This window comes from Triticum urartu, chromosome 7A (genome assembly GCF_056163025.1).
Source record: "Triticum urartu cultivar PI428250 chromosome 7A, HENAU_Tu73, whole genome shotgun sequence".
Lineage (NCBI taxonomy): Eukaryota > Viridiplantae > Streptophyta > Magnoliopsida > Poales > Poaceae > Triticum > Triticum urartu.
The window spans coordinates 101892212-101905313 of NC_141879.1; the positions used below are offsets into that span (position 1 = coordinate 101892212).

Here is a 13102-nt window from a genome sequence, read left to right on the forward strand (position 1 = left end):
CCGCTCGCGGCGAATGGCGCGGGCGTTGCACATGGACTCGTACAACGCCTGTTGCTCATCCACGACGCCCTCCTTGTTTGCTTGCTTGCCAGCGATTTGGCCCTCCGCGAGCTGGTGCTACTCGAGGAGCTACAGGTTGTATCGTTGCTCCTCCTGCAGCATCCTGAACGCGGAAACCGGCTGGGCCACCTGCTGCTCCGGCTGCACCTCCATCATTTTTTTGTAGTGTGCCTCTGCCTGCTGCTGGGTGAACCTGACTGCCGACGCAGGTGCTTGCTCCTCCTCCTTTGCATCATCCATGTCCACCTCGTCCAAGCTCTCCTCTTCTAGAGAGCTCAAAGGTTTTAACGCCATAATGTGCTCCACACGTCAGGTACGCCATGGGTCCACCAAGTCTGTGACTTTGTGGCGGCACCACGATGAAATGGTCTTCCACTGGTCTCACCCATTGTCTAGAGGTCGAACGAAAGAGCTGGTGTGTCGACATAGGTCGAACAGAGGAAGACGAGGCTCGGAGGTGCTGCGGGTTTTTGCCATGACCGACACTGTTCCAATTTCGGGTGCCCGGGCAGGCGGAGCATTGGCTTGAATGCGTGGAGCAGGCGGATTGGACGACTTCTCGTTCACTGAGCTGACGTGAATGTCAAGCAAGCGGACAGACTGTCAACCTGCTTGAATGTGGTACGAAGTCATTCCAACGCCCCGTGCGGCCGCGTCCGGTCTAATATCGGGCATTAACGCGATGCTAAGAGCAAGCGCACACGACCCGATCGATGGGCCAAAACTGGCGTCTTGACTGTCGCACAAGTGTGAATGACGTGCCGTTCGGTTGGCACGCGCTAGTGATTGGTCTCGACCGTCGCATAATTATGAAGATCAAATGAATACTTATATTATACTTCCTCTGTTCGGAATTACTTGTCGCAGAAATGGATAAAAATAGATGTATCTAGAACTAAAATATATCTAGATACATACATTTCTCCAATAAGTATTTCCGGACGGAGGGAGTAAAAAAGAAAATTCTTGATTATTCAACGTAAAATCGAATCATGTCCAATGGTCATTGGAATTTTATCTATCCTTCTATTTTCTTTCAGACCCTATCGAATTGGTGCGCGTCGCCCGTCTCCTCCCAGCGCCGCGCCGCGGCGGCCGTCACCGGCGTCACCGCGCTCTACAGCTCGCTGCCCGACCACTACCTCTCGGGCCTCCTCGGCCCGCCCCTCTACCCCCTTCCTCCCGTCCCCGACCCTCCTCGCCCTCGCTCGCCTTCCTCTCCGAGACTCCGACCAGACCAGCACCTCCTCCTTCTCCTCCTCCCCGCTCCCCTCGGCGGCGCGCTTCGACGGCCGACCGGCGCCTCCTCCCGCATCCCCTCCCTCCCCGCCGGCTTCCGCGGCGAACGAGCTGACCTCGAGGTGCTCAGGCTGCTGACTATGTACAGGAGCTGGAGAAGGGAAGGTGCTTGACCCCGCGCAGTACTTGGTTGGGGATGGAGGCTCCGTTCAACGCCGCGCACAAGGCAATGTGCTGCTCGGTGGCGCTGCCGAGTCCATTGGCAGCATATTGCAACAATAAGCACCGGTGAACTGGTGATTATTTTGACACTTCCTGTCATTGTTGATTCTTTTGATTCATACTATAGCTGTGAGTAACGTATTACATTCTGTTCTTTAATCTTGTGGCTGCATGATAAATCAGGCAATAAAACTGACTATAGGTTGATCCAACCTACTATTATGTTAGATTCGATACATTTCTGTTTGCTATCAATCTAGCTCACCTCACTAGGAACAAAGATTTCTTCAAATAGCTGAAAGTAGATGTGTTCTGTTATATTGAGTTCAGCATCCAAACAGAAAGACAAATTGAAATACTTCTTTCTAGTTAGTACTCCATCTTAAGAAACTAGGTATTGACACAAATCCGGAGGGCCGCTACATATGGCAGGGATAAGGCTTGCAATGATTTTTCTACAGCATCACAGAATATTATTCTTACTTCAGCTAGATGTGAAAATAGTAAATACAATACTGAACATTATTCCACAAGTGAAAGCAGAGTTTCGACCACCTGGCTCATGCTCGGTCTTCTGCTCCTCTCCTCTTGCACACATGATATTGCCATCTTAAGCATTACTATCGCTTTCGAATGGTCGAATTCTCCATCTAGTCTGTGGTCGACAAACTCCAGAAGCCATGACTGGTCTTCGCCTGCTAGTTTCTCTTTAAGAATTTCAGTAGAGCATCTAACAGCCATTTCCACCTCCTCCTCACCCTCAACCAGCCAACTGGAGACCCGAATCCCCTTCACTAACTCAAGAAGCACTACTCCATAGCTGTAAACATCGGCCTTACCAGTGATTGGAAGATTTAGAGCCCATTCCGGTGCAATGTATCCTCTGGTCCCATGTACCTTTGACAACATCAGTGCTCTTGATCCTCGCTTTTGTAGCTTAACCAGTCCAAAATCTGCAATCCTGGGCTCAAAGTCTTTGTCTAACAATATGTTCTCTGGTTTGACATCACAATGCACTATCCATTCAAGGCACTCATGGTGGAGATAGGCGAGTCCTTTTGCCACCCCAAGTGCAATATTATACCTTTGGTTCCATTGGAGCACAGGAGATATGGTCTGATGGTCAAACAGAACTGTGGCTAAAGAACCATTCTCAATGAATTCAGAAACCAAGAGCCTGCGTGTCTTCTCGACACAAAACCCCCAGATTCTGACCAGGTTCATATGATAAATTCTGCCTATGACGCTTACCTCAGACCTGAACTCCTGCTCTGCTTGGAGCACATCATTTAGCTTCTTCACTGCGATCTTCCTTTCATCATCAAGGACTCCCTTGTAAACTGCCCCTGACCCACCACTTCCTAGCTCTTCTTGGAAGCAATTGGTTGCCTTCTGTAACTCCTTGTAGCTAAATATTCGGAACTGGTTGGTCATTATCCTGTAACCTTCATCAGTAATATCTGGTCTTCTCTCCCATTTGTGAACGACCCAACACCCGACGATGGTTAAAGTTACTTCAATGAAAAGCAGCGTTAGTGCAGAAGAAAGGAAGTAGCCAAACTTAGAAGAGCTATCCTTGGACATTGGCGATGAAGTGTTGACCTCTTTTTCATGAACTTTGCATTCATGGGTTACTGTAGAAGCCACTTCTGGCGAATGCAGCAACCCCTTGGGAACTTTCAGATAAATGTCAGTGGATGGATATGTCAAGTTCCTGCCATTGAAAAGGTACACCTTCGTATAACATTCACCTCTTCCCGGATGGTAAGCATAAGCTTGGCAATCAACTTCGTCCAGGCACATGCGTCTGCAATACTGAATCGGCACCTGATCAGCGAAGTCCAGGTCATACCCATAGAACACAGTATCTGCGAGTTTTCTGAATGAGAAATCCTGGGTGGTCGTGATGTTTGTCTCGTTTCTTCTCAGTTTATGTGAGTTGGCTGCTATGTTTGACTTGCGCCTGCACCCTTTGCTCCAGTCGCTTGCATCAACCACCTCGAAGTCTTTGAGGCAAGAGCACTCAAGCTTCGGTAGGTATGTGCAGATGCTATTTTTGCCACACAGTCCATGTATATCGCAGACTCGGCTGAATGCCATCCAAGAGACCAACCAATTGCCTGTTGTCTCGTTTAGGCTGTAGAGCCTAAGGTTGCCGTCGTAATCTAGAGTCAACCTCCTCATGACCTTTTCACCAAGATCACAAGCTTCAAATTTGAAGCTGTCACTCGATACAAACTGGCCTGTCTCTTGCAGAACAGCATAACGGCTACTATTGAAAGTAGTCCTGAGATTTTCCCAAGGTTGGTTGGAAGGATTGGGCCAATATATGCTACTAATCTCAGGGCCATTGTAGAAGAGATTTAGCTCATTGTTAGTGTCAAAGTGTAACGTATAGAACCCTGAATAGAGCAAACCCCTGGCAGATGCTGACACCAGCTTCGTCTGCCAAGTCAGTGGCTGCGATGGCAGAAGCGTGTCGGTCGGCCAGTCGAAGCTCCTCCAGAGGCTCCGACCGTCTGGATCCGCGACGACAAGGTTGCCGCTGTCGAGAAGCTCTGCGTGGCTGGCACGGGTCGCGGTCGTGTTGGTGCTCCAGACGGCCATGCCGCTGTAGTCCAGAAGGGCCAAGCCCCCGTCTTTCCTGAAGGTGAGCCACCCCGAGCCATTCACCGGCCCGTCGCGGTTGGCCGTCCAGGCGACGGTCTTCCCCGATGAGCCGGTGAACCAGATGGAGAAGGCGAAGGCGTTGGTGGCCACCCTGTAGAACCCAGCGGCGAAGGCGCCGCTTGGCGACACCAGGATGGCGGTGGTGGTGCCGTTCTGGATGGAGACCGGCGAGAAGCCTCTCGCAAGGTAGCTGCTGCCATGATCCGCTGAGAGAGCATTTGAGATCAGCATGAAAAGGAAGGAGGTGGATATGAAGATGTTGGCTGCTCTCATGGTCATGGCAATCATTTGGCTCTGGTTACTTCTGATGCTTCAAGTGCAGAGTAGGAAGCAGGCACCTAACCTTGTGTGCTGCAGCCGTATATATACATCAGACTTATGCTGCGCGGCTGTGTGTGCAGGGACAACTTCTGACTAGATTGTAAAGGGATTGGACGGCAGAATCATTTCGGGTATGTTTGTTTGATAGCCAAACTTTACGACAAGTGCGGCACATACTGTCACTTTACGCGTAAAAAAAACATACTGTCACTTTGGTGCACGACTCCATAGCGTATATGTTCCTTTCTTCTGCAATACTCGAGCAGGTATCTCTGTTTGTTAGCGGAGAATCAGAAGTGGAAGTGGAAGTTGGAAACCGGCCAACGTTACTATTACATAAAAATAAGTTGAAAACCAGGCAACCTTTTCCATGCTTTCGATGCTTTGCCGCTTACCCCGAAAAGTGGAATATGCTCGGAAAAACAAGACCGAAGGAAACATTTCCATCTCTCAATTCAATCAAGCAAGCAAGTCCGGATGACACTTGTCTTTATTTAGTGTTTCCCCAGCTATTCAGCCATTACTTACATCTCAGGTTCTTTGTACCTTTTTCAGTGCCATGCGGACTGAGGTTTCAGGCATAACCGAATATTTTGAGAATACCGCTTATTAAGTGAATTTCTTCATCTTGATGTACTCAATCCATTCAAATTCCATAATTCCACCGTTATTGCCGTTTTTGAGTTCCTGTTTAACGACGGACCAAAGAAACCAACCAAGCATACCTTTTCTTTAATGGAGTATCTTGGGTATGGTACTCTCTCTTTATTAGCTTGATGTTCAATCAGCATTCCTTCACGGGGGCCTTGACCTGATGTAAGTCAAGATTGCTATTATCTTATTAAAAGTAGCCGCTTCTTTGACTCTAGAATTCCGCTTCGAACCTTCTCTCTGTCCTTTTCCTTATAATCGAAAAGAACCCCTTCAGATTCACTTCTTCGAGGATCAGATGCTCAAGAATAGCTTTAAACGAGCAAAAGGCATGGGACCAGAGTCCAATGCCACATGCACAAATACAAAATGGCTAGCAGCTCATTCGATTGAATCCTTCGCGATGGAAATCCTTGACATAACCATATAGATTTACTACTTTTCCAGTTTCCTTGCTACACTTTTTTTTCTTGGCAGGAAACGGTTCTGATAGAACACGTCTTGTTTATCTTGAAGAACTAGGGGGATATCTATCCCAATGCCTATTTATTTTTTTACCATGTTTAGCAGCTTTTCAATGGCTTCTCCTGCATTATTAGGAATGAATGGTTTTGTTGCAGAATATGTTCCTTTCTTCCGCAATACTCGAGCAGGTATATTTGTTAGGGGAGAATCACGTACTGGCCACCAGGCTACTTGTAATGGTTGTAATACTTGTAATGGTTGTCACGTACTTGTCAGGTTGTGGTGTTTGTGTCGTGCCGACTTTGATAGTGTACTCTCCATGAATGAATGGCATGCAGCTCTTCTGCATGGTTTATGGTTAGATAAGAAAAAGGCCACTTGTGCCATTTGAATGAGGACCAGGAAGTGGCATAGAAAACGCCGTGGCGATGAATTTTTTTTGCTCTATACATACAAGAAACAAAGTAGCAAACTACTATAAATTATTGACAGTTTCTATAGTAATTAATACTCTTGTTCGCACTTCACCCGATCCATGGATTGAAGTTATCCACGAGAAAAGAGTGCCATATTTTTAGATGAAGTGCCAAATTATTTAGGGTGTTTTTAGCAACTACTCCCTTTGTAAAGAAATATAAGAGTGTTTAAATCACACTGCTTTAGTAATCTAAATGTTTTTATATTTCTTTACGGAGGGAGTATTATTTAGGGTGTGTTTGCACGCTTGTATGGATTTTGCCCCTTTCGCATGAGTGTCCCAGTGTAGCATGGTTGAGGTAATGCAGGCTCTGGGCACGTGAGGGTTAAGGTTGTGAAGATACAGAAATCAAATTCGGCTCTTAGGAGCATATGCTCCTGCCCGTGAATTTTTTTTTTTTAAAATATCTGTTCATTGTCACACCCAAACACTACCTGCAAATTTTTAGTGAAAAAACTTAAGCATTTTAGCTGTGCGGAAAAACAAACAGAACGTCAAATGTTACATTTAATATTCCTTGTCACCGACGAAGCACCATTATCCCGTTTCATATGAAATTTTTAAGCACCCTTGTTAGATTAACATGAACATCCACACAAAAATAATCATAATTTTTAAATTTTATTTACTGTTTGTTTTGAATTTACTATTCATTTAGGAGCATATGCTCTCCAGAGCCAAAACGGCCCTCCTAGATAGATGCAATTACTTGCGTTTGGGTGCTCACGGCTTATTGTTCTGGTCATCCCTTCTCACTAGTGATGACCATTACCACGAATTACACTACACATCCGTGTAACATGCAATATAAAATTAACATCGTTTTGGTTCTATCTACTAAACAAATGACAGTACCAAATCACCAGTCATATGAAGGTGGGGTAGTTCATCATCCTCACCATCTTCTTTTTCGCTGTCGTCTTATTCTTATTCTTTAGATTCTTGCATTATCTCTGTTAGCCCATATTGCATCAGTACACTTTTAACATTTTGCTCTTCCAAGCTTTATTTTCATGTACATCCACACCATGGACATGGTTAACATCATCAACCATCAAATCATCCTCATCCAACACAAACTCATCAAGAGCAAACCCTATGTTCCAGTTATGAAGAATACAACATGCAAGAACAAGCTTAACTTGCTTGGAAATGGCGGAATGCTTTCTGAGAAACCAAATCATGCAGAAAATAGCAATTGACATTGGGCACTAAATTAATAGGCTAGTCCAAATTTATTTCAAAAAAAAGGCTAGTCCAAAAAATAATATAAATTGGTGAAGAAACTATGTCAAAATGATATGAACATGACATTAAACAATCAAAAATTATAAATACGCTTGAAACGTATCAGGCAAAGAGGGAAATGGTTTTTCTGGAAGGAGGGGATAAGATGATTTTTGTGGAGGGAGTGGAGAAGGACACTGTTGATGGAGGGGATTATAAGGGCGCTGCTCTCCATCCTTTTGGGCTGGGCCAAAGTAGAGGCTTTGTGAGTGGCAATGGCTATATGTCAAACATATTTTTTTTTCTAGATTTGTGGTTTTACATTTTTTTGTCTTATGATCCCAAGTTGAGAGTGAGGGGTTATCTAACACGAGGGGTTTTGTTTTATGGTCCAAACTTGAGAGTGAGACAATCTATGTGAGAAAATTCAAATGATAATAATAATTTTAAATTTATGGTATGGGTTTTGGATTTTTTTTAAATATGCTCATGAAGTTTATTTTTTTAAAACTTTGTATGATGTTCGGGTATGACCTTTAAAGGACATGGTTAAAATTTTAGGGTGATTCACACAAATTCTCACATAAATTACTTAAAACTGAAGCATCCCCCGGACTGTGGTTTCAAAGTGAAAGTCTGGCGTGTTGAGACAACTCATAGGCTTATCATCATTTCGAGTTGGCCTGTTCACAAACTCCCATGAAAAATGTTTAAAACACTCAGACTCTTTGTAACTTGGATTTGGATCATAGTTTGTTGGCCTTTTAAAGGGGGGCAGCTTACGAGCCAGGCACTCTCTGACCTGATAACTAGTATCGCCTCCCCGCCCAGCTCTATCAGCAGGCCCATTCTTTTCCAATACTTAAGAAGGTCTCTCATGGCCAAATTCTTATTAAAGCCTTCTCTACCATTGAATTCGGCCTTCAGGGTCAACCCAGTGACTTCTATGAGGAAGGCGGCGCAAAGGAGGCAAGGGCTTGTTAAGGAAGGCGGCTAGGGCTGTTGAAGGGGGGAAACCGAAAGGCGTTTTCTAGTCTCCCCTTCACCTGGGGTGCGCGCGCGCGGGGGGGGGGGGGGGGGGTGCCACGACGAAACAAGGCAATGAAAGGTCGCTTTGCATTGGATGCTCTTTACCCTTCCCACTATGTGGGCTCTGTTGTCTTGGGGAGAGTCAAAGCTTGCTTCTTATCCATACTTTTCTTGGTCATCAATACGACGACCTATTCTTAATAGAACCGATCTTATTTTTTAATTGATGAGCAACTCATAAAAAAATGAGCGCATTGGTGGCGTGGACAATAAGCTCATCACTGCTAGTCAAATCCCGGGTGGTGTGCGGCTTATGTCTGAAGCCATTAGTCATTTTGGTCAGTGGCGTTGATAAATGTGCCGAACAACCAAGCAGCTAAGCCGAGCAACTCCCTTGGGAAAAAAGGACCCTCCTAACCGGTGAACGTTCGCCAGGGGAGGTGACACATGCGAACGATTCGATGACAGTATTAATTGTGATGAAGTGGGGAGAGGTGGCATTTTCTTTAAGGTCTAGCTTTGCCAACTATTTTCAAAGGAAGATTCGAACAGGAAACTAATTCAACGGAAAAGAAAGCTAAGCTCAAGACAGGACTAGAGGAGCGGGCTCCACTCCGCGAGATCTTGTTCCCCCTCTCCGGTAGATCTATCCTTATCTCTACGGTTCCCAGAAGGCATGACAGTTCTCCCTAACCCCAAGAAGGTAGATGCGGTAGTTTGATCTCGTTTTACCCCTAAAACTGACAGGAAAGATGGTTTGCTTGCCATCCCTTACAGCGAACGTTCGCCGGGTACAACTGCCCGAAAAAAAAAAGCAGGTGCGCGTCTCCCTCTCCAGTCTCCACTGTCCCTCCTAGCGCCGCGGCGGCCGTCACCGCGCCGTCCAGCTCGCTGCCCGACCACTACCTCTAGGGCCAGCTCCTCTCACCCCTTCCTCCCGTCCCCAACCCTCCTCGCCCTTGGGCGCCTTCCTCACCGAGAGTCCGGCACCTCCCCCTCCTCCCCTCTCCCCTCCTGCGGCGGCGCGCTTAGAAGGCCGGGGAGGGAAGCTCGTGGCCGGCGCCTCCTCTCCTCCACCGCCGGCTTACGCGTCCACCGCGAGGTCCTAAGGCTGTCGTCCCTGTACAGGAGCTGGAGCAATGCTTGACCCCGCGCAGTACTTGGTTGGGGATGGAGGCGCCGAGGCGGGTACCGGCTCCTGCGCTGGCTCATTCCGGGTGCCGTTCCATGGGGCGGTGGTGCCCGGCTCCTTTCAACGCCGCGCACAAGACAATCTGCCGCTCGCCCGCTCGGTGGCAGCAACAATGAGCGATTGGAGGACGCCCGCCTAGCACCTGGTGAACTGGTCATTGCTGATTCTACTGTATATTGAATCATATAACTTTGATTACATTCTATTCCTTAATCTCTTGGCTGCATGATAAATTGACAGGTTTGATACATCTCTGTTTGCTATCAATCTATCTAGCTCACTAGGATCAAACATTTCTTCAGATAACTGAAGGTAGATGTGTTTTTTTAGGTGGACCTAAGCATCCAAACAGGAAGGCAAAAGTGAAATACTACTTACTGGTTATTGATACAGATCCGGAGAGTCGCTACATATGGCAGGGACAAGGCTTGCAGCAAATTTTCTGCAACATCACAGAGTATTATTCTCACATCAGCTAGATGTAACCATAGTAAATACAATACTGACCCCCCTCAAAAAAAGAAAGAAGGAGTAAATACAATACTGACTGAACATTATTCCACAAGTGAAAGCAGAGTTTCGACCACATGGCTCATGCTCGGTCTTCTGCTCCTCTCCTCTTGCACACATGATATTGCTATCTTAAGCATTACCACCGCTTCTGAATGGTTGAATTCTCCATCCAGTCTGTGGTCAACAAACTCCAGAAGCCATGACTGGTCTTCGCCTGCTAGTTTTTCTTTAAGGATCTCAATGGAGCATACACCAGCCATTTCAACCTCCTCCTCCCCCTCAGCCACCCATCCGGAAAGACGAACCCCCTTCACTAACTCAAGAAGCACCACGCCGTAGCTGTAAACATCGGCCTTACCATTGATTGGAAGATTTAGAGCCCATTCTGGTGCAATGTAGCCTCTAGTCCCATGCACTTTTGACAACATTTGTGCGCTTGATCCTCGCTGTTGTAGCTTCATCAGTCCAAAATCTGCAATCTTGGGCTGAAACTCTCTATCTAACAATATGTTCTCTGGCTTGACATCACAGTGCACAATCCATTCAAGACACTCGTGATGGAGATAGGCCAGTCCTTTTGCCACCCCAAGTGCAATATTGTACCTTTGGCCCCATTGGAGCACAGGAGAAGAGTTGCTCGGGTGATCAAAAAGAACTGTGGCCAAAGAACCATTCTCAATGAACTCAGAAACCAAGAGCCTGTGCGTCTTCTCGACACAAAACCCCCAAATTCTGACCAGATTCATATGATAGATTCTGCCTATGACACTTAGCTCGGACCTGAACTCCTGCTCTCCTTGGATCACATCGTTTAGCTTCTTCACTGCGACCTTCCTTTCATCATCGAGGACTCCCTTATAAACTGCTCCTGACCCACCACTACCTAGCTCTTCTTGGAAGCAATTTGTTGCCTTCTGTAACTCCCTGTAGCTAAATATTCGGAACTGGCTGGAAATTATCGTGTAACCTTCATCTATGATCTCTGGTCTTCCCTCCCATTTGTGAACGACCCAACACCCGGCGATGATTAATATAACTTCAACGAAAAGCAGTGTTAATGCAGAAGAAAGGAAGTAGCCAAACTTGAAGTTAGAAGGGCCATCCTGGAACATTAGCGATGAAGTGTTGGCCTCCTTTTGATGAACTTTGCATTCATGGGTCACTGTAGAAGCCAATTCTGACGAAGACAACACCGCCCTGGGAACTTTGAGATAAATGTCAGTGTGAGGGTTTGGAAAGTTCTTGCCGTTATAAAGATAGACCTTTGTGAAACATTTGCCTTCTCCCTGACGGTAACCAAAGGCTTGGCAATTAGCATTGTCCAAGCACAAATCTTTGCAGTTCCGAATTGTCACCCGCTCCCAGTAGAGCAAGTCATACCCGATGAAATCAGCTCCCGCGACCTTTCTGAATGAGAAATCCTGGGTGGCCCTGAGGTTTGCCTTGCGCCGGCACCCTTTGCTCCAGTCGCTTGCATCGACCACCTCAAAGCCTCTGAGGCAAGCGCACTCGAGCTTGGGTATGTACCTGCAGAGGGTGTTTTTGCCGCAGAGTCCATGAATATTGCAGACTCCGCGGAACACCATCCAAGAGACCGACCAGCCGCCGGTGGTCGCGTTCAGGCTGTAGAGCCTAAGGTTGCCATCGTAATCCAGGGTCAACCTCCTCATAACATGATCACCAAGATCAGAAGCTGCAAATTTGAAGTTGTCGCTCGCGGCGAACCGGCCTGTCTGCTCAAGAACTGCATACTGGCTACTGTTATAGGTAGTCCTGTGATTGACAAGCGGGATGGTGAAAGGGTCAGGCCAGTATACGCTACTGACCTCAGGGCCGTTGTAGATGAGCTTGAGCTGGTTGTCATTGTCAAAGTAGAATGTATACGACCCTGAGGAGAGCAGACCCCTGGCAGACGCAGACACCAGCTTCGTGTGCCGGGTCATCGGCTGCGACGGCAGAAGCGTGTCGGTGGGCGAGTCGAAGCTCCCCCAGAGGCGCCGGCCGTCCGCGTCCGCGACGACGAGGTCGCCGGTGTCGAGGAGCTCCGTGCGGCTGGCGCGGGTCGCGGTCGTGTTGGTGCTCCAGACGGCCGCGCCATTGTAGTCAAGCAGGGCCAGGGCCCCGTCCTTCCGGAAGGCGAGCCTGGACCCCCTGCCGTTCACCGGGGCGTCGCGGTTGGCCGTCCACGCGACGACGGTCTTGGTCTTGGCCGCCGAGCCGGAGAACCAGATGGAGAAGGTGAAGGCGTTGGTGGCCACCCTGTAAAAGCCGCAGGCGAAGGCGCCGTTGGGCGACGCCAGGACGGTGGTGGTGGTGGCGGCGGTGCTGGGGCCGTACTGCTGGATGGACACCGAGGAGCCTCTGGCGAGGTAGCTGGTGCCATGGGTTTGGCCCTTCGCGAGGGCAACGGGGATCGTCAGCAGGAGAAGGAGTGAGATGGATGTGGCGAAGGTGTATGCACTTTTGGTGGCCGCCATCGCCATGGCAGTCGTGGTCTGGTTCTAACTTGTAGTTCTACTGATGAATTCAGTGCTACAGCCATGTATATATCACACACATGAGTGTGTGAAGCTTTGGAAAAAAGAGTGTACAGTACAGGGCCTTGGCTCACGTGTCAAGCCGTCAAGTTGCTGTAGTAGCATGTACAGTACTCAATCTCTCATGCTATGGATCTCGTATAATAACGAGTGAAGATCAAGGTTAGAAAGGCGATGGTTCCAGGCATTGAGCAAGAGCCGGCAAGCTTGACCGTGGCTTGTCTTGAGTGAGACAGAAGCACGTGCTCAGCTTCATCCGCCTGACGGCTCTCATATCTCCCCATTCCGGGCCGTAGGTGAGTGATGTGATAGAACCGAGCGGCGGCTAGCATTCCTCTTGTGCTTCGCTCGAAAACCCGGTGTCCAAGTTGACACGAGCGTGGCTTCGGTGGTTGTGTTGTGTGATAACAGTTTCAGTAATGAAATCAAATTTAGCCTGAGAAATGCTGTGACCTGGCAAGAAAGAAAGAAAGAAAGTCTTGTCTGTCAACAGACCAG

At 47.7% G+C, this 13102-nt stretch overlaps 2 protein-coding genes across 2 annotated transcripts; both read right to left on the reverse strand.

The window, feature by feature from the left end:
- Positions 1-1600: 1600 nt before the first annotated feature.
- Positions 1601-6548, reverse strand: LOC125524042 (putative receptor protein kinase ZmPK1). The gene has a single exon (XM_048689116.2). It carries the CDS (start codon positions 4477-4479, stop codon positions 2044-2046), a length of 2436 nt encoding a protein of 811 aa, XP_048545073.2. The 5' UTR covers positions 4480-6548; the 3' UTR covers positions 1601-2043.
- Positions 6549-9633: 3085 nt separating this feature from the next.
- Positions 9634-12844, reverse strand: LOC125525224 (putative receptor protein kinase ZmPK1). Its single transcript, XM_048690232.2, has one exon. The coding sequence runs from the start codon at positions 12548-12550 to the stop codon at positions 10109-10111; it is 2442 nt and encodes an 813-aa protein (XP_048546189.2). The 5' UTR covers positions 12551-12844; the 3' UTR covers positions 9634-10108.
- Positions 12845-13102: the final 258 nt, after the last annotated feature.

Bases quoted from the DNA above. Each gene is read 5' to 3' on its own strand.
- LOC125524042 (XM_048689116.2), bottom strand. From the start codon at position 4,479: ATGATTGCCATGACCATGAGAGCAGCCAACATCTTCATATCCACCTCC.
- LOC125525224 (XM_048690232.2), bottom strand. From the start codon at position 12,550: ATGGCGATGGCGGCCACCAAAAGTGCATACACCTTCGCCACATCCATC.